Source organism: Carettochelys insculpta, chromosome 6 (genome assembly GCF_033958435.1).
Source record: "Carettochelys insculpta isolate YL-2023 chromosome 6, ASM3395843v1, whole genome shotgun sequence".
Classification (NCBI taxonomy): Eukaryota; Metazoa; Chordata; order Testudines; family Carettochelyidae; genus Carettochelys; species Carettochelys insculpta.
This window is the reverse complement of record NC_134142.1, coordinates 116,919,574-116,938,093: the sequence shown is the minus strand read 5'-3', so window position 1 is coordinate 116,938,093 and position 18,520 is coordinate 116,919,574. Positions and strand designations below refer to the sequence as shown.

Here is an 18,520-nt window from a genome sequence, read left to right as displayed (position 1 = left end):
AGGCACCCACATCCTGGCACTGCCAGAGGAGCAGAGTGCAGCAGAGCAGTTTTGTTCCTGACTTCCCTGGCAGTGGGGGGCCCGAGCCCAGATACTCTGTGTTCCAGCCTGCTTCAGGGGCTGTCACCCAGTGCCCTCGCTCAGAGCCTGCTCACTCTGCCCCCACCGCAGGGCCTGTCTGTCTGCAGTGTTGCACCCCCAGCTGGGGCTGTGAGGTTATTTTCTCCCCTCACACAGACAGACACATTCTTTATATCATCGTTCGTGCCGGAGGTGTGCTGGCCTGCGAGCACACAAGTCCCCCTGGGACTTTCCCCCATGTGTTGATCATGTCACAGCCACCCACCTTCTTGCTCTCTGAGGCTCCCCACCTCCCTCTTCTGCTGGGCCTGATCCTCTGGTCTCCCCCAGCCAAGGCACAGAGTTGGTGTTACTGCCCCCTGCAGAGCAATGCAGACACCGATCCACTTCAGCTCTGGGAGGACTCAGTTCTAAGGGCTCAGCACCAGTGTTCCCTGGAAGCTGAGCACTTGGATGGCTGCCCAGGAGAGATTCAGCTGCTGTCCAGCTGATTAGCAGAGCCCCCACAGCAGACAGCATGTGTTTCTATTGGTGGTGCACATAACAAAATTTATTCTGCCCAGGGGCAGAAAGAATTAGAACACTGCTCAGCAAATCAGTGTTCTCAGCAAACCAGGAAACCAATCCCCCAAATGGGACCAAAACTCCTAACAAATTCATCTTCTTCTGTGTAAGTTTAAGGGGTTGCATGTGGAAACAGATTAAAGTAAGTCACTAAATTAAAATGAAAGAAAACACACAACTAGTTCTAACCCACTAAGAAAATTATGATGTGCCTATTATTGCCCTAAAAAAACTGTTCTTATGTCAGGCAAAAGCTTCATATCAGAGCTTTTCTTTTACTCTGCTTTGGGTCTTCAGCTTTTCACAGTTCTCAAGTATCATATTAGTGTGTGTCAGACAGTTTCCAAAGCTGGGGGAAAGACACAAAGCTTCCCATTGCTTAAATAGACTTTCCCCCAGGGTGGAAATCTTTTCTTTAGCATCCCCTCTTCTCATGGAGAAACACCAGGTTCAAAGTGGACTTCACTACCAGGTGGCACGGTCACATGTCTTTCTAGACCAATCACCTTCAGGGCTTACAGGGCAGTTGACAGGTTGCTGAGTTGATCACCAAGCCATTAAGCTTCCAGGGCGCCAGTTATGGCCTTCATTAGCACATTTAAAAACTATAAACAGAGTCACACCTCATATTTCGAACTTCACATACAGGAATGATACGTGCACAAAAATAGAATATGCCGATTCAGCAGGTTATCATATGACATTGCTCTGTGAGATGGGGTATTTTGTTTAAAGCATATTCAGGTTATGCATATTCACAAAAAGCATGAGGAGGCCATCACCAGAAGTCCTCTAAACATCAGGGTCACATAACACCTGGTGCCACTCAAACAGGCAGATACACACTGCTCCTGCTCCAGAGAGTCAACAGGCTGATTGCTTGCTATGGTACTAAGTTAGTGTTACCCCTGCCTGCATCCCTGTTGCCCTCCCTTCTGTGCCTTTAGCCCTAAGCACGTTGATCCTGGGGGATCTGCCCTGCAAATAGATACTGATGCTGCAGGTGATCTAGGAGCCAGGCCAGCTACAAAGTGGTGAGCTGCCGTCCCCAAAGCTAGGTGGCTCAGCAGGCAAGAAGGCCCTTCAAGCTGAGTAGAGAGAGCTGCTGAAGGTCGGTGCATGTAACCGGCTGGCCATCCTGCCTGGTTCCCTGTGGCCTGTCTCTGTACTTCCCCTATTTAGAAAGCCCTTGCCAGGTGAAGCAGAGCTGGCCCCTAGCAGTGGTTGGTATGAGTCCATCTGGCTAGGAGGATAACACGAAACACACAGGGATGCGAACGGGGGGGGTTAGCCTGGGACCTTTCAGTCTAAAAGCAAGAGCCTTTGCTGCCTGAGCGGAAGAACCACCAGGCTTAATGGACTCTCCACCATGGGCTAGTCACTAGAGGGGGACAGAGAGCTCACCCAGAAAACATTTCCGGGGGTTCAGCTGGGTTCCCTCAGCTCTGGCTCCTGATACCTCCAGTGACACCCCCCGCCATTCCTCTCTTGCCTGGGAACTGCCTGGGGTCTCTCAGCCCAGCAGTGCCCACGGAGCTGTGTCGCTGCTCAGCCCCTGGCCTGGCTCCCTGCTGTCGCTGACTCGCTGCATTATTCCCAGGTACCAGTACTTGAAGCGCACAGGGAACTTTGAGCGCTCGGCAGGCTTGCAGGCCGGCGTGGATGCCATTGAGGTGAGAGACGACGGGGGGCTCTGTCTCCAGGGCGTCTGCCCTTGTCTCATCCAGCCCCTGCCTTGGGCAGTGCAGCCTAGTAACAGCCTCTCTCTCTGCTTGATTGCCTCAGGATGGGCACAGCATCGTGTTCCTGTGCGACCTGCACATCCACTTCCCCCTCAACATCCTAGACAGCATCCGCAAGCACTGCGTGGAGGGCAAGCTGGCCTACGCGCCCATCGTCATGCGGCTGGGCTGTGGGAGCTCACCACGGGACCCCACTGGTAGCGTGCCCCAGCACTCGGGCGCTTGCGGCGGGACGTGCGCTGGGCTTTGAAGCCGCCAGTGCAGTGAGGCAGCTCGTGGTGCAGGCTGCATGGCAGGGCTCTGGCACGGTCACTCAGCACTGTGCTGCTGGAGCGTCTCGTACGAGCAACCGCTGCTCCTTCAGTTGCAGGCCAGGCCCAGGCCGGTTGCTTTAAGGAGCCGAGCTGTGCTGGTGTGGGAGACGCAGCCTCTTACCCACTCTTCTTTGCAGCTGAACATCATTTCCCTCCGCAGTTACTGCCGCTCCCCAGGGCTGGTCTGTAAGCAGGAACAGTAATGCCAGGTGCTTCTTAAGTAGGGCGACCACCTGGCCCTATGGCAAACACGGGACACTGGGCTGCAGGGGGAGGGTGGGGGGCTGCTGTCCTGTGTCAGGGCTCCTTGGAGAGGGGGGCTGCTGCCCCATGGTCAGGCTCTGCAGCCTCCAGATGGGGGGAGTGCACAGGATGGGGACTCTACATCCTCCTGGAAGAGGGTTGCTGAGATAGGAGCTTCACAGACTCCCCATAGGATGCTCCAGGAAATGTGGCAGCCACCCTGCGGCAGGGGTCCCTGGCAGCAGGGCATGTTAGGGAACGGGGCAGTCACCCCTCAGAGGAGATGCCCTGCATCAGGAGCTGCTTCCCCAAAGCGTGGGATGTCAGGGAACGAGGCAGCTGCGCCGTGGTGGAGCTCAGACGCAGCTGCTGTCCTAATGTGCCAGGGAATGGGGCAGCTGCCCCATGGTGGAGCTCACCAGCAGCATGAACTGCTGCCTCAAGGCAGAGGGCAGCTGCCCATCGGAGCAGCTGCCTGCCACTCCGAGACACAGAGTGCCAGGGAACAGAAACCCTGCAAAATACAGGACTACTTGCCCATTTTCTGCCCTTGCGACAGCTTAAATAAGAAACTGTCCTGGGAGAAACAGGCGGATGGTCACCGTATTCTTAAGGCAGAGTGACAGACAGTGCAGGACTTTTAACTAGGCCTCACACGGCTCCTGCAGGGAAGGTGTGAGCACCCCCACCCCCAGGGCACCTCAGCCCTGCCCCCTCACTGACTGACCCCCCTCCCACTCAGGGCACCTCAGCCCTGCCCCCTCACTGACTGACCCCCCCCCACTCAGGGCACCTCAGCCCTGTCCCCTCACTGACTGACCCCCTCACACTCCCCAGGGCACCTCAGCCCTGCCCCCTCACTGACTGACCCCCCCCCCACTCAGGGCACCTCAGCCCTGTCCCCTCACTGACTGACCCCCTCACACTCCCCAGGGCACCTCAGCCCTGCCCCCTCACTGACTGACCCCCTCACACTCCCCAGGGCACCTCAGCCCTGCCGCTCACTGACTGACCCCCTCACACTCCCCAGGGCACCTCAGCCCTTCCCCTCACTGACTGAACCCCCCCCCCACTTCTCAGGACACCTCAGTCCTGCCCCTCACTGACTGACCCCCCCACTTCTCAGGGCATCTCAGCCCTGCCCCCTCACTGACTGACTCCCCCCACTCAGGGTACCTCAGCCCTGCCCCCTCACTGACTGACCCCCTCACACTCCCCAGGGCACCTCAGCCCTGCCCCCTCACTGACTGACCCCCCCCACTCCCCAGGGCACCTCAGCCCTGCCCCCTCACTGACTGACCCCCTCACACTCCCCAGGGCACCTCACCCTGCCCCTCTTGCTGAGTGACCCCCCACTTGCCCTGGCCTTGCTGTCGCCCAGTGAATCTGGCAGGGAGACACTGCTGCTGTGTTCACTTACAGCTTTCGCCAGCAGGATTCACTCTTGGTTTTATCCTTGTCCCAGGTGTAGCTTTATCCAGCCGGTTGTGTTGCGCGAGGTGCCCGGCGGCTGAGCCTCGCTGCGGTGCGGTGCCCTCCACGCCCATCAGCTTGGCTCTCACACAGGCTGCTCAGAGATCCCCCCTCTGGGCAGACCCTCCCCTCGCAGCCGGGTACAGCCTCACCTGGCCATGCTGGGTGCTGTCCTCCCAGGGACGGGGAAGGAAGAGGTCTACCCCCACTGACCCAAGCTCCTTTTATCAACCCCCCGCCTGGGCTCTTTTATTCAACCTCCTCATTGACGGGCTGATTAGCTTGTGAGCTTCCAGGTCCCCATCTGATCCAGTAACCAGCAACACCTCCTCTCAGGCAGCCTCCCCCAGGAGCTTCACTGGTAGAGCAGCGCCCAGCAGGCTGGCTCCATGCTGAGGCCTCGCACTTTCGCATGAGGAGATTCTCTCCTATCTAGCACTGGGCTTCAGGAGAGCTTCCCGTGCTCTCTTGAGGAAGGGCTCCGGCGGCCATTGTGCAGGGGAGGAAACTGAGGCCCCCAGGGCGTGGTGGCTTGCTGGGGTGGGGTGGGAGCCATGCCACTTCCTGGCGTGTCCAGCCTGGTGCTAGACCTGTGGATCTAGGCCTCACTGCAGGGAGACGGTAAGCAGGACTGAAGCACCTGAAGGGTCTTGCTGAGCTCAGTGGCACTAGCGTGTGTTTATAGCTAGGCAGGTGCGCCAGCCCCTTGCTGACTAGGAGCCGCTGTGGAAGCCTCTCTGAGTGGAAAAATGAGTCCTGGCCCCCAAGGGCCTGGAGCCAAGAGGTTTGGTCTGGCTGCAGGCTGGAGACAGGCTCCAGAGCAGGCCCCGTCACGGGTCTCCCATCAGGCACCCCTGTGAAACCCTTGGCCTCACGGGGCACAGGGCATGGCCGCAGGTGCAGAGATCTTGCTCAGCGGTGGCTCTGGGAGCAGCAGGGCCTGGGCGGGTGCTGTTGGAGGGGACTGTTCTGAGCAAGGGGGAGCCCTTGGTAGGAGACACAGGGACAGTGCAGAGAGGGCTGGGGCTAATCTGGGGGAGAGGCAGGCAAGGGGCAGGGGGCTGCGCACCAGCAGCTGCCTGGACCGACGGCCAGGGGAACAGGGAGTGGTGTCACTGGGCAGCTGGTAGCCTGTGAGTGCAGGGAAGCTGGCACTGGAGGCCCACGTAGGGAGCAGCAGGCCAGCCATTCAGCAAGGAGACCTGCCAGCAGCGCTGCCTGGCCACAAGTGGAGCCCGCTGCCCTCCCAGGCCCATTTCCTTCCTCAGTCCCGTTTGCCACTAAGTTCTGGGGAGCTGCCTGCAGCCAGGACACAGCCACAGCAAACGCCCCAGCACCTTGAGGTGCTAGCTCTGTCCTCCCCACGTGGTGCTGAGCCCAGCCCCTCTGCTCCCTGCCCCGCTCCTGCAGCACACCAGCCCCTGTGCGTTTGGCAGGGTGGGAGACGGGTTTGTTAAACCAGATCCCTTGGCGACAGCTTTCCTGGGCGGCACTCTCACGTCAGAGCCTGGGCTCCCCCCGGCTGTATGTTCAGTGCGTGGACAGCTTCACCTTGCTCGTCCCATGGGGGTTTTCATGAACGTAGCAGTGCCAGGCTGGATCTGACCCCAGGTCCAGCCGGTCCGGTGTCCTGCCTGTGGTGGGGTAGGTAAGCCCCAGTGCCAGCTGCTTCAGAGGATGGTGCAGCAGCTGTGGCCTGAGCAGTTATCCATGTGCCGGTTCCCTGGGACTCAGGAGCTCGCGTGTAAGTGGAGCTGCAGCCCCACTTCCTGCAGGACCAGTTCCCTCTCAACAGGGCCCCAGCCGCGGCCTCTCCCTGCTCGTGTTTTGCTTCTGGTTTCCAGGAGAGGGCAGCCTGGCCTCAAAGGACGGCAGCAGTGGAGCTGGAAGGGTGCTGTGGCCTGGCCCCACTCCTCACCCTGCCCTCCCCGCTTTCACGGAACCCCCTTCCCACCAGCACTCTGGTGGGTCACTTCTCTCCCCTCCTTCCTCAGGCTACTGGGAGGTGAACGGGTTCGGCCTTTTCGGGATCTACAAGTCAGACTTCGACCGGGTTGGGGGTATGAACACGGAGGAGTTCCGGGACCGCTGGGGTGGAGAGGACTGGGAGCTACTGGACAGGTATGGCTGGCGGGGCTGCTGTCCAACACCTCTTCCCTGACGGGCGCCACGTGCCCCGGCCGTACAGGGTGACTGGCCATGGACCCTGCCCATGCACGCGGCTGATTTGGGGACATGGGAGAGAAGCTGGTGGGCGTGAGGGAGGGTTTGACCTCTCCAGGGCCCTGTGGCTCTGAGGTGCTTTTTGGTGGCACCTCACAGTGGGGGGAGCTCAGTTGGCACTGTCCTGTGACCAGTTTTCTCCAGCCCAGGCACAGAGCGTAGCAGGGCAGCAACAGGTGCCTGGAGCAGCAGGTTCTCCAGCAAGAGAGACAGGGCTTTGGTGGAAACAAATCTGCCTGAAATGTCTCCAGGGAACTTTTACTTTTGAAGGGAGAAAAATGGGTTTTTGCCTCCCCCTTTTCCCCTCCACTGACCTCTCCGTTATTCCTGACGGTGGTGGGCAAGGCCCGGGGCTTGGAGGCTTCAGAAGGGCCAGGCTGGGGCATCCCTGGCTTTGGTGGCAAACTCCCTGGGATCTGAGAGCTGGCCTGGGTGGGGATTCTTGACTGTCGCACAGAGAGCTCTCCTCCCACATGCCCCTGAGCTGTTTGAGTGCAGTGGCCTTTGGACTCTGAATGAAAGCCTCCTCCACTCTCAGGGAATCGGGTTTCTTGTGCCTCTAAGGAGGGGTGACCCCCCCCAAAGGGGCTTTGCCGCGGCTTCGCCCTCTCCTAAGTGTTGTCTCCCTCTGCCCGCGCAGGGTCCTGCAGAGCGGGCTGGAGGTGGAGCGTCTGCGCCTCAGGAACTTTTACCATTACTACCACTCCAAGCGTGGCATGTGGAACTCACGCAGCAAGAAGATGCCCAAAGACTAGGGCCTGGGTCCTGCTGCCAGCCACAGCCGGGCGCCTCAGCGCATTGGAGCAGGAGAAGCCTGTTCACAAAGCCGGGTGCCTCGGCGCTGCCACCTTGAACCCGGGCAATTGTAGGAGTTGTCTCTGGGCTGCTGGCGATGCCTGGAGGCTCCGGAGCACGAAGCCCTCAGCTGGGGATTTCTCCAGAGCGCTCCAAACAAACTGCAGTTACTTTGGGGGTCGGGGGCAGGGTTGTGATTTTTCTTAAGGCTTCTAATTTCTTAGTGAGAAACCAGTTTATTAGCTCGTTAGCACTGAGGTCAGGGAACCTGTCGGGGGGGGGAAGTGAGCCCCTCATGCTGCCACCAGTCCCTCAGCGAGCAGGCAGGAACGCAAGGCTTGGAGCAAACCCCTCCGCTCAGCTGCAGTGGAGAAGGGGCTTTGCAGCCTGCAGCTGGGATTCCCTCCAGCACCTGACTCCCAGCCCCAGCCCTGCTAGCAGGCCAGGGGCGAATACACAGGGCACGTGCTGTCCATGCCGGGCTGCCACAGGAGATGGGAACCATGCTGGGGTCTGAAAGACGTGCTCCACGGTACGAAGTTGGATGAACGTGCGGTGATGGGTCGGTCTGGGGGCTGGCTCAGGTAAGGGGCATTGCAGATCTCTGGCCCTGTGCCCTGTAGCGCCCAGAACAGGAGGAGCAAGCGATGGGGTGAGGCTGATGCCAGTGCATTGTGGTTTGCTGTCCTGTAACCTTCAGAAGTGGGTGCTGTGGGCTGTGGGCTCTCTGGTCAGGAAGCCCCCGGCCCCCAATCCACAGACAGCACACAGCTGGATCCCGAAAACCTGGGCAGCACCTGACACCGTGGGTGAGGTGGGCCCAAGGTGGGGCCAGGCAATGGGGCTGCTCCAAGCACATGGTGTCTTGTTGCCCAGCGGTTGGGAACTGTCCCTCTGCAGGGTGGAGCCCAGACCCACTCAGAGAACATCTTGTGAATCTGGCTGGGAGGGGCGGCCCTGTGGGGGTTGAGTGCTAGTGCCCATGGTGTGGACTCTCCTGTGCCCCCTTCCATCCAGGTTCTAAGGGCTCTTCTCCCACGGCTCAGCCCCCGCAAGCCCTGTGAGATCTTGTGGTGCCTGGGGCTGAACCTGACAGCAGCTCAGGCACAGGGTCCTGCTTCCTGCGCCTGCTGGCGTTGGAGGGAGAGGGTGGGTAGATGCAGAGCCCCAGAGAGATGCCCCTCCAAGTCATCCCGCAGCTTTCCGCCTCCCTGCCACGCCAGGTCCCTGCTGGCCTGGTGCAGCGAGACCTGCTGCTGCCCCCTCTGTGGAGGAAGGGCCAGTGCCCGTGCTGAGACAGCTGAGCCCAGCACCACACGCAGGGAGGAGCCAGGGAGGGCTGCTGTGGACGTGTGTGGGGTAGGCAGGACACAAGGACAAAGCGCAGCTCCTCAACAGCTGAATGCTGTGCTACTTGGTGAACCTGAGCACAGGCTGATGTCCCAGACCCAGCCTGGGGAGAGCGTTAGCTCCTTTTATGCTGACCCCCTCTCTCTCCCGTGTGGGGCTGGAGGGGCAGCCAGCTGCCCAGCACAGGCTCACAGGCCTGGCAGGGTAGGACTGGCCACGTGCGGCCTGCAAGAGGCTGCACCCTGGGGTGTGATGTGCCCAGTGCAGGCCCCAAGAGGGCTGGTCAAAGCCTGCTGTGGTATCTCCCCTGGGAAGGGCCCGAGGCAGGAATTGGAGAAGGAGGGTGAGCAATGTTTCCAAGCTAATTTCTGTGAAATTATGAGGTAGGAAGCTGTTTTCAGGAGGTCAGTTTTGTTTTTTATTCTTAAAAAATAAAAGGAAAGTCTTGGTTGGGATATCCCCTCCGTCTCTGCTTCCTTCCGCTGCAAGCGGGCAGCACGCAGCAGGGGCCCAGAACAGCGTAAAGCCTCAGCTGCACAGCCCCTCTCCCCAGCTTGTCACAGCGCAGCATAGTGCAAATCCCAGCACAGCTAAGCATCTTCAGGGACACCAGCCTGTACAAAAAGCTGCAGGTGTGGACTTCATTCCTGACCACAAGGCTACAGTGGGGGGTGTGGAAATGCTCACTGAAGTCAGGGGGAAGGATAGCTCAGTGGTTTGAGCATGGGTCTGCTAAACCTGGGGTTGTGCGTTTAAATCCTCAAGGAGGCCATTAAGGGACTGGGGCAACTAAATATGAGGGATGGTGCTTGGTCCTGCCACAAGGGCAGGGGACTGGATTAGATGATCTCCAGAGGTCCCTTCTAGCTCTAGGAGATGTGTGTCTTGGGAGACCCAGCTTACCCCTTGCAGTAATGGCTTGGGAAACCAGAGGGGGGCACCTGCACAGCAGTAAGGAGCATTTTAACCAGGGGCTGCAGAGTGTCTAAAGGCACCTTTGGGAGACTGAAGGTGAGCTGGTGGTGTCACTGAGGGCACTATTCCCCTGGTTATCACTGAATGTTGCAATTTGTGTGAATCTAAGGGCAAGGTGCAGCATTTGAGCAGCCAGACACAAGCACAGGGCTGGGGAATCTTTTTTGGGTTAGGGGTCACTGAACCACAGGAAAAAAAAACCTCATGATGGTGGTCCCCAACTGATAACTGGGGCAAAAAGAGAGACAAGCCATTCCTGCAACGCAGGGCACCAAAGTTTCCTTTGCACTCCAGCCCCATAGGGAGGGGCACAGAGGCTCAGGGCTTCCCTACCCCTAGGGCTGGCTTAAGTCTTCTGGGGGCCCATGGCTAGTAAATTTTGGAGTCTCCACAAGATGTGGGGTGGGGCCAAATATGAGGGGTTCAGGGCATAGGAGGCAGGCTAACAGAGCAGAATGGGGATGCAGGGTGTGGGGAGGTGTGTGGGAGGTAGGGGCACGAGCTGAATGGGCGGGGGGGGTGGAGATGAGTGGGAGTTAGGGTGGAGGAGGGACTGCAGGCACAGATTCTGGACAGGAGGATGCAGGTGGGAGCTGCGGGTGCAGGCTCTGGGCAGGAAGGTGCAGGCTGGGGGTGCAGGCCCTGGGCGAGAGGGTGCGGGGAGGGGCGCAGGTTCTGGACGGGAGGCTGCAGGTGGGAGCTGTGGGTGCAGGCTCTGGGGGGCGTAGGTTCTGGACGGGAGGCTGCAGGTGGGAGCTGCGGGTGCAGGCTCTGGGGGGCGCAGGTTCTGGATGGGAGGCTGCAGGTGGGAGCTGCGGGTGCAGGCTCTGGGGGGCGCAGGTTCTGGACGGGAGGCCGCAGGTGGGAGCTGCGGGTGCAGGCTCTGGGGGGCGTAGGTTCTGGGCGGGAGGCTGCAGGTGGGAGCTGCGGGTGCAGGCTCTTGGGGGCGCAGGTTCTGGGCGGGAAGATGCAGGTGGGAGCTGCGGGTGCAGGCTCTGGGCAGGAAGGTGTAGAGGAGGAGACTGGGGGCGCAGGCTCTGGGCGGGCCGGTGGCGGGGGTGGGGGGCTGGGGTAAGCCCGTGGGGTCGGGGCTGCAGCGAGGCGCCAACACAGCGTAGCTGCGGCGGCCCCGGAAGGGGGCGGAGGGCTGCACCCTGCACGTGCCGACGGGCGCCACCCTGCCCCGCTGGCGCTGGCTGAGACTCAGGGTCAATGGGCGCGACGGGCGGGGTCCGCAGGCGGCGCAGGGGACGGGACTTCCGGACGCTGCAGTCCTACCGTCCCCGCACACACCGTCACCGGCCGCGCCCCCGGCGAGCGCCGCGCTCCGGTTCCTGCGCGGGGCCAGTCCCACCCCTCCCCCGGAGCGGCGCAGCGGCGCTTTCCCGCCCCGCCTGCCCTGGGGGCACGTAGCCCCACCCCCTCCCTGCCTCGCCCCAGGCGGAGACAAAACTCCTGGTAGCGCTGGAGGGTCCGGCCCTTGCCCTCCACCCGGGGCACGTGGCGGTGTGGACCCTCACACAGGGTGTCAGCACCCCGCCCTCTTCCGCCAGCCCACCAGGCCTGGCTCCCCCGCCTGAAGCCGGCCGCGGAGCAGAGACAGCAACCCACGACAGCAGCCGGGCCCTGGCAGGGTTAACCTAGCAAAGGGCTGCCAAGGGGAGGCTGCAGGTGCCCTGGGCGTGGGCACGTAGGGCACCATCCTGTGCCAAGGGACTTCGATACAGCTGCCACCGCACAGGCGCACCTGGTGGGAAAGCAGAGAAGGGCTTTGAGATGGGCGGAGGTGCTTGTTAGGCTTCTGATCCCATTTGGAGCCTGTAGCGCAGGAGTTCTGTGCCAGCGGGTGTGCCTGGCGGGTGGGTATAGATTCGTTACCCAACTGTGTCAGTCAGACACTAGCAGTGTTCCCTGTAAGCTGAGTGGAATGTCGCCCAGCTGATTGGCAGGTGCCCACGGCTAGCATTTGTGTATCTCCTGGGGGTGCATGTTCACACATGCCTGGGTGCCCATACAACTATTCCACGCACAGATAGAAAAGACTGGGGGGGCTGAGAACTCCCACTGATCATCCAGCGCAAGCCAGCCAGTGGCTGGGCCGAGTACAGAACTGCTGTTCCTAGCTCCTGCCCCCTTCAGCTCACCTCTGCCTTGCTAGAGCACAGAGCCCTGAGGTGCCTGGGGACAGTTTGACCATAGAGGAGCAGCCAAGCAACAGTCTCCTTTGTCCCCTTTGCCCAGTGGGACGCCCCAGCTGACGGGGACCTGGCTTCTGAGTGGCCGTGATGGCTCTTTAACCAGGAATCCAGCAGCAGACAGGCCCTGGGTTGCCCCATGCTGAGTCAGCAGGTTGGCCAGGCTGGCGTGGGAGCCTCCCATGGCATGGCCTCTCCTGTTGCGTGCTCCACCCCACCCTGGGTGGGGCTGGGAGCTCTGACAGAACCTGTCTGAGGCTACAACACCCACTGCAGTGATGTCAGGGCCCCCAGGCTGAGCCGAGACAGGCTGGGCTCCACGGCTGGCAGCGTGACGGGGACGGGCCGCGCTGTCTAATGCCTCTGGTGGGCAAATGGTGCATCTCCTCTCTACCCTGTATGGCTGGTGGAAAGCCAATAGGGTCACCCTCGTGTGAGGGGGTGGGGGGGTGTCTGGCCTAGTGTGGGCATGTAACTGAGAGCCCATGCCTCTGCAGGTGGTGAGGTGAGTGTGTGCTGTACCAGGGCTGCCCTTACTTTCAGTGGGGGGCACCGAATCCTGCTTCATCTCCTCCGACCCCGCTGTTCAGAGTGATGGGTGGGCATTTCCCAGGCCCGCAGGTTGCCCTGAGCCTTCCTCCCAGACTCCAGGTGAGTGTGCTAGCCTTAGGGCTATAGGGCAGCCGAGGGTGGCTGTGGCACCTGCCCCACTGTTGTGCATGGCATGAGGCAGACACCTAATTCCCATCCTCCAAAGCCAGCTGAGGTGTCTAAGCCACCTGGTGGATGGCTCACTTGGCTTCCGTAGGTGCCCAGCTCCCTGGAGGCACAGGGCTTAGCATGCGCACCTCCCATTGGCTGGGTTAGGCAGCTTCCCACCCTGCCGAGCATGCTGTGGCTGGTAGTCAAAGGTGGCCATCTCCCCTGTCTGTTGTAGAGGGACTCTAGGGGCCTAGGTCAGCGCTATGGCTCACAGTGATGTTCCTGCAACTTTTCAGGCCAGGGGTTAGCAAACGTTTTACATCAGGCCCACTTTTTGTCCATGCAATAAGCAGGTTCCCCTCCCCCCCCACCCCTAGCCTGCCTCGTGTAATCCAAACTGGTGGAAATTGGGTTATGTTCATAAGAAGGAAAAAAACCCTTAGGGCAAGTGTAAGAAAATAAGTCTGTGCAAGTTTGAAACCAACAAGAAGTCCTGTGGCACTTTCTAGACTAACAGATTTTTTGGAGCATCAGCTTTTGTGGACAAAGGCTGACCCGCTGCGTCAGGTGCACAGAGAATTTTAAACGTACACAGACATAAAACCAGTCACATATTTCAACATTTTTAATGACCTGGATAAGCCTGACCCAGCAGACAACTGGGCTGTGCCCCCTTAGGATCCTTCACCCTCCCCCATGGCTACCCCCAACTTTACACTCCCCTATTCTAGGTTCCTGGAAGGCGAGTATGGCACCGCTGTGAGCTGGTCTGCACTGCCATTGCTGCTACCACGCCACTGCTGTGGCGCTTAGGGAGAACACTTCCTGCCCCCATAGGAGCACTGCAGCTGCCGATGGAGGTACTCCACTGCCCTGAGCAGTGGTACCTATGCTGGGGCAGAAGTGCTCATCAAAATAGCACTGCCTATAGTGGCGCAGAAACTTGTGTAACTGCATCACTTGAGGTGGATTTCCCAGCCTCCCAAGCGCCGGAGCTGTACCCACAAGGCACAGGGTTCTGCAGTGCTTTACCCGCTCCAGGGACCCACCATTGCCTTTGATGGAGGGGAAACTAGTGCATAGCAAGTGGCTCCGTGGCCCTGCAAGTGTGTCAGCTCTTGGGGGCAGGGATGGTCTCACACTGCACGGCTGTACAGGAGCCCGAGGAGGGCCTGGCCGTGCAGGGGCTAAACAAGGCCTTTTGGCCCAATTAGCCCCACCCCATTTCACCTGCAGCCCATGCCAGGCCTGGAAGGGAAATAAAAGGTGGGAACCTGCCCTGCGTGTGGCTGACCAGTGCGGAGACAGGAGCTGGTTCTGCTGTTTGCAGTCCCTGAGCTGGGTTGGCGGCAGAAGGGTGTGAGTCTCCAAACCCTCCCTGGGTGCCAAGGTTGGGGGGGCCCCAAGAACCCCCCCCCCGAGGAGGGGACAGTGGGCTCCTGGGGCCAAGCTTTGAACTGAAGGAACAGATTTGGTAAGCAGCCAGAAGTCCTACAACCCTGGATGCTTGGCTAACACTGAGACCTAACTGCTAGGCCACCCTGCTGCCCAAGTGACCCAGCCATGAGGACCCAGGGCAATGGGGCTCTGCTGCATTCGAGAGGTTGATCTCCCCAGGGCGTGGAGCCTGTCCTGCTGTCCTTGGGGGCTTATTGCTCTGCACTGACACTGCTGCAATGAAGAGCCCAGACTAAGGGCAGCGCTGGGCCAGGTGATGTGGAGGTGCGAAGCCTCCACCTGGGGCATGGGTGGGGCTGGGGACTGCTGAGGGAAGCAATGGATTGTTGGGGGGCTTGGGGTAGAGGGGAGACCAGAGCTGGGAGGGGGGCACCTGGTGTCTGACCCTGGAATTGAATTGATGGGGGGGAATGTACCATTGATGGGAGGAGCTCTGCAGGGCTCATCCACATGCATCATTCTTCTGTTTCTGCCTGGTGTGGGAGTGGGGAAGTGAGGTTTCCTCCCTGCCTGTGGTGCCTGCACTCAAGTCCAGGCTAGATGAGCAGCACTGGAGCCTGCCCCTGAGGCCAGGGACGCCCTCCGGCTGCCCAGCCACACCCACCCCAGCTGTGGCTCACTCCATGGGAGCGCCAATGGCCACAGCAAGGTAGGGCTGGGTAGGCTCTTGAGTGAACAGGGTTCCAGCACCCTGCAATGAGGCAGGGTCAGTGGTGCCTAGACTGTCTTGGATGCGTGTTTGTCCAACCTCATCTTAACTGCCCCAATGACAGGGAGGACACAGCTTCCCGTGGAGGTCTAACCAGAGCACACCTGCCCTGCTGGCAGCAGCCCTTCCTGGCAGCTAACCTTCAGCTCCCTGGCTGCAGATGTGCTTTGTTACCACCTTTCACTTACCTGGAGACTGTATCCGCTCCCTGCTCAGTCCTGTGTTCTCCAGACACAACATGCCCAAGGTTTGAACGCTCCCTTCCAGCTCAGGGTTTCTAACCGCTGCATCTTTCTTGTTGCTGTGCCCTTGACTCTCTCCAGCTTACCCACATCTTCTCTTAAGCGTGGGGCAGCACGCCGGACCCAGTTCAGAGCAGAGCAGGACAGTTACTTCCCACATTCGACATCACACACCTGTGAACACACACACACACACCCTCGAACGAGGTATTAGTCTTGCAGAACTGTATCATGTCACTGATGCGTACACAGTTTGCTGTCCGTTTTACCCCAGATCTGTTTCTGCAGTGCTACCACCCAGCCAGTTATTCCCCATGTTTCGAGCCCTGTGTGGCTCAGAATGTGTGGCCACAGCTGTATCAGCAGACATGAGCTGCAGAGATCTGCTTCTGCCTCCCTGGACACAGATACAAAGTAGATATCTGAAAATTTGCATGGCTCAAGATACAAAATTAGCCTCTGCATCCACAGATGCAAAAATGAGCTGTGGATATGTAATGCCATCAGACCCAGGTTGCTGGCCCCAGGGATAAAACCTGCGAGCATAGGGTCTGAAGCCCTGCACTCTACTACATGAGCTAAAGGCTAGTTGGTTCTCAGCTGAGGCTTTAGAGCAGAGACTTCACTCATCCAGGTGAGGTCTCAGTACCTCTGGGTACTACACATATAAAGCAGACACCACAGATCTGGGTGGGACCCTCCGTGGGACTCCCCACACAAACATAAAGCAGACACCTGTGGAGATAAAAGTAGATATCCGTGGCTATGAAGCAGATATAAAGCTATAGATGTAGGTGTTCCCATGGCACACAAGATGTAGGTATAAATCAAACACCTGCGACTATAAAGCATACATCCGCAGCTACAAAGCAGATGCCCAGAATCTTTTCTCACTGCCATTTCTTTACCTTTAAAATAAGAATTTTGTAAAACACATTTTTCAAGGCTTTATGATCAAAATACCCTGATTTTGAAATCTGCCCCCCCCACCCAAAAGAATGAATTTAAAAACCCAACATGTGACTAAGGTGCCCAATCAAAACTACAACTGATGAAACAAACCAAAATACTTGAAAAAGGAAAATTCCAAAAAAATTGGAATGTCTTTGTAAAAATGTCTTGTACAGGCCAGTTTCATAGGTGTTTTCAAAAAGCCTATTAGGAAAATTACGACAGCTCTATTAGAAGTGATGCTGCCACCAAAGAGTTAATTAAGCAGATGCTAGATGCCCATCTATTAGGAGCCAGATGGCTTCATCACAGCCTGTCCCTCCACAGATCACCATTCACAGGACCAAGTGATCATCACCAGGGAACCGTGCAGGATGACACTCCCTTGTATAACAAAGGCTAATGATGCGGGGGTATTGCTGACCCAGCCCTCTCCCATCACCGGGCACTGAGCCGTGCCATGAAGACCTGTAATGATCCCATGAGGAAACAGTCAGTGTAATGAGAATATTGGAGCAGGAAATGTCAGGAAAGTAGGTGGAATTGGCCAGGGAGGAGGGCATCCCATTTTGCTTAATTTCAAGCCTGCTCAAAAGTCAGAGGATTGGGAAGTGGAGCTGGCATGTGGGCATTAGTGCTTCTAATTAGGTGCTGCTAGGGGGAGAGAGAGAGGAAAAGGGCTGATGGAGCCCAGGTCATGAGTGTATATGTGAGGGTCCTCAGGCCTCTCGCACAGGGGGATGACTATCATGAGCCCTGAGACAAGCCCATGGAGTGCAAACTGGGCCCTTCTTGGGCTTAAGTGACTGATACTGACATCAAGGAGGCTGCATGGCTTGGCACCAGCCGAAGATCTAGCCCCAGCCAGGAGCTTTTCTCACGCAAGTCTCCAGTGGGGTTAAGTTGCAGAGAGAAAAGGTTTCAGGGCTCAGCCTGGCTACTGAGCTCTCAAACTCAGCATGTAAGGGGCTGCAAAGCCTGCAGCTCAGCAGTCGTTTGTTTCCAGCTCGTTAGTGATGAGAAGTCTGCCCCTATTTGCAGGTGGGAGGGGGGGTTGCATGGAAAACTTCAGAATCGTTCCGCTGCGGGTGGCTTATGAAACCCTCGTGCTGTGGAGTCACTGCGGCACTCTGCCAGGCTGTTCCGGCCCTGAGCGACAGGCTATTTGTACAGCTCGCAGACGGCGTTACCTGGACGTGTGTGTAATCGGGGGTGCCATCTTCCCCTTCCTCAGAATTTAAGGCGCGTGACAGGTGCCAGACTGACAGCCTATCAGGCCTGCAGGCCAGCTTCTGCCAGGGCAGTGGCTGTCTTGCCAATGGGCCTCCACCCTGCCCTGCAGGAACAGCGTAGGAAGGAGTTCAGGCTTGCTCTGATAAGACGGGGTGTGATCTGGGATGAGGCCATCAGAATGTCAGACACCAGCCAGCGATCGCATCACATAGGCCAATAAAAAACCTGCCGGAGGTGAAATCCTGCCTTGTGCCCAGGCTTAGCTGACCTGGACAACAGGATGTAGAGGCGACAGGCCCTGCAGCCCAGCACTCCCCTGTGGATCAGGAGCACCTTGTCCTCTGGTCCCCTTCCTTACACGGAGGGCTGGTGGGTGATGGGCAGTGTGAGGGGACAGAGCAGGGTGCCAGTCGCAGGCTGATGGTTCCGATCGCCATTTAGGACTCAGAACCCACTTGCCAGGTGCCCGTGAAGCTGCCCTCAGGCAAAAGCCCAGCCACTGTCACTAGTCATCATGGATCAGCTGGTGGCTCTGTCCCATTGTGCTGGATGCGGCACAACCCCAGAGAGAGAGAGAGAGACCACCCCCTGCCCCAGGAGTTACAATCAAAAATGGTGGGTGGATGATGGACTGGGGATGGACTCAGTTGAGACCAGCCTCAGGGGAGGTCATTTTGGTGAACTGCTGCCCCTGCCAAACACACCAGAGGCCCAGACGGTGACTGCTGTGAGGTGGAGCTGGCTGGCTGCTGCGGTGGCCTGGCTTGGCCTCTCTGTCAGTTTTGACGCTTCTGGGTTGTAGTTCTTAGTCCCTGTCTACACTGAGACAATGACGGCGTGCTGGCACCTGTGCAGCAGCCAACCCTTGCAGAGGTGGTGGATAAGCTGCGAGCAGGACAGCAAATGGCTTTGGATGATCTGCTGGGACCTGGGCGTCGGGGCACAGGCTCCCAATCATCTTGAACATTGTCATGCGTTCCCAGCCATGCCTTAGTCAAGCACCATGTGGTTGCTGACGTGCAACAGAGTCTCCACGTAAAACTCCATCACACACAGGCTCTTGCTTGGATAGTCGCCTCTGCATCTTTCTCTTTTCACCTCCATTTCACTGCATTCTCGTTCCCAAAGGTGCCCTAGAAAAGGTCACTCTCAACCCCACCTGCCTGGTAACTGTTGCCGGGTGGGGGTGGGGATGTGCCTTTCAACTTGCAGGAGCAACAATAAGAAAAGGAAAACATTTACACTTAGCGTTGGAACCTGAAATGTCAGG

The 18,520-nt window shown here is 58.5% G+C and overlaps 1 protein-coding gene across 4 annotated transcripts in view; it reads left to right on the top strand.

The window, feature by feature from the left end:
- The window catches only part of B4GALNT4 (beta-1,4-N-acetyl-galactosaminyltransferase 4), a 110,472-nt gene extending 101,238 nt beyond the window's left edge, over positions 1 to 9,234 (top strand). For all 4 annotated transcript variants that reach the window (XM_074997948.1, XM_074997951.1, XM_074997950.1 and 1 more), the window contains 4 exons: positions 2,246 to 2,318; positions 2,431 to 2,584; positions 6,412 to 6,538; positions 7,281 to 9,234. In XM_074997948.1, coding sequence (XP_074854049.1) covers positions 2,246 to 2,318; positions 2,431 to 2,584; positions 6,412 to 6,538; positions 7,281 to 7,395 — 469 coding nt within the window. In that variant the 3' untranslated portion in view covers positions 7,396 to 9,234. The remainder of the gene's footprint in view (positions 1 to 2,245; positions 2,319 to 2,430; positions 2,585 to 6,411; positions 6,539 to 7,280) is intronic.
- Positions 9,235 to 18,520: the final 9,286 nt, after the last annotated feature.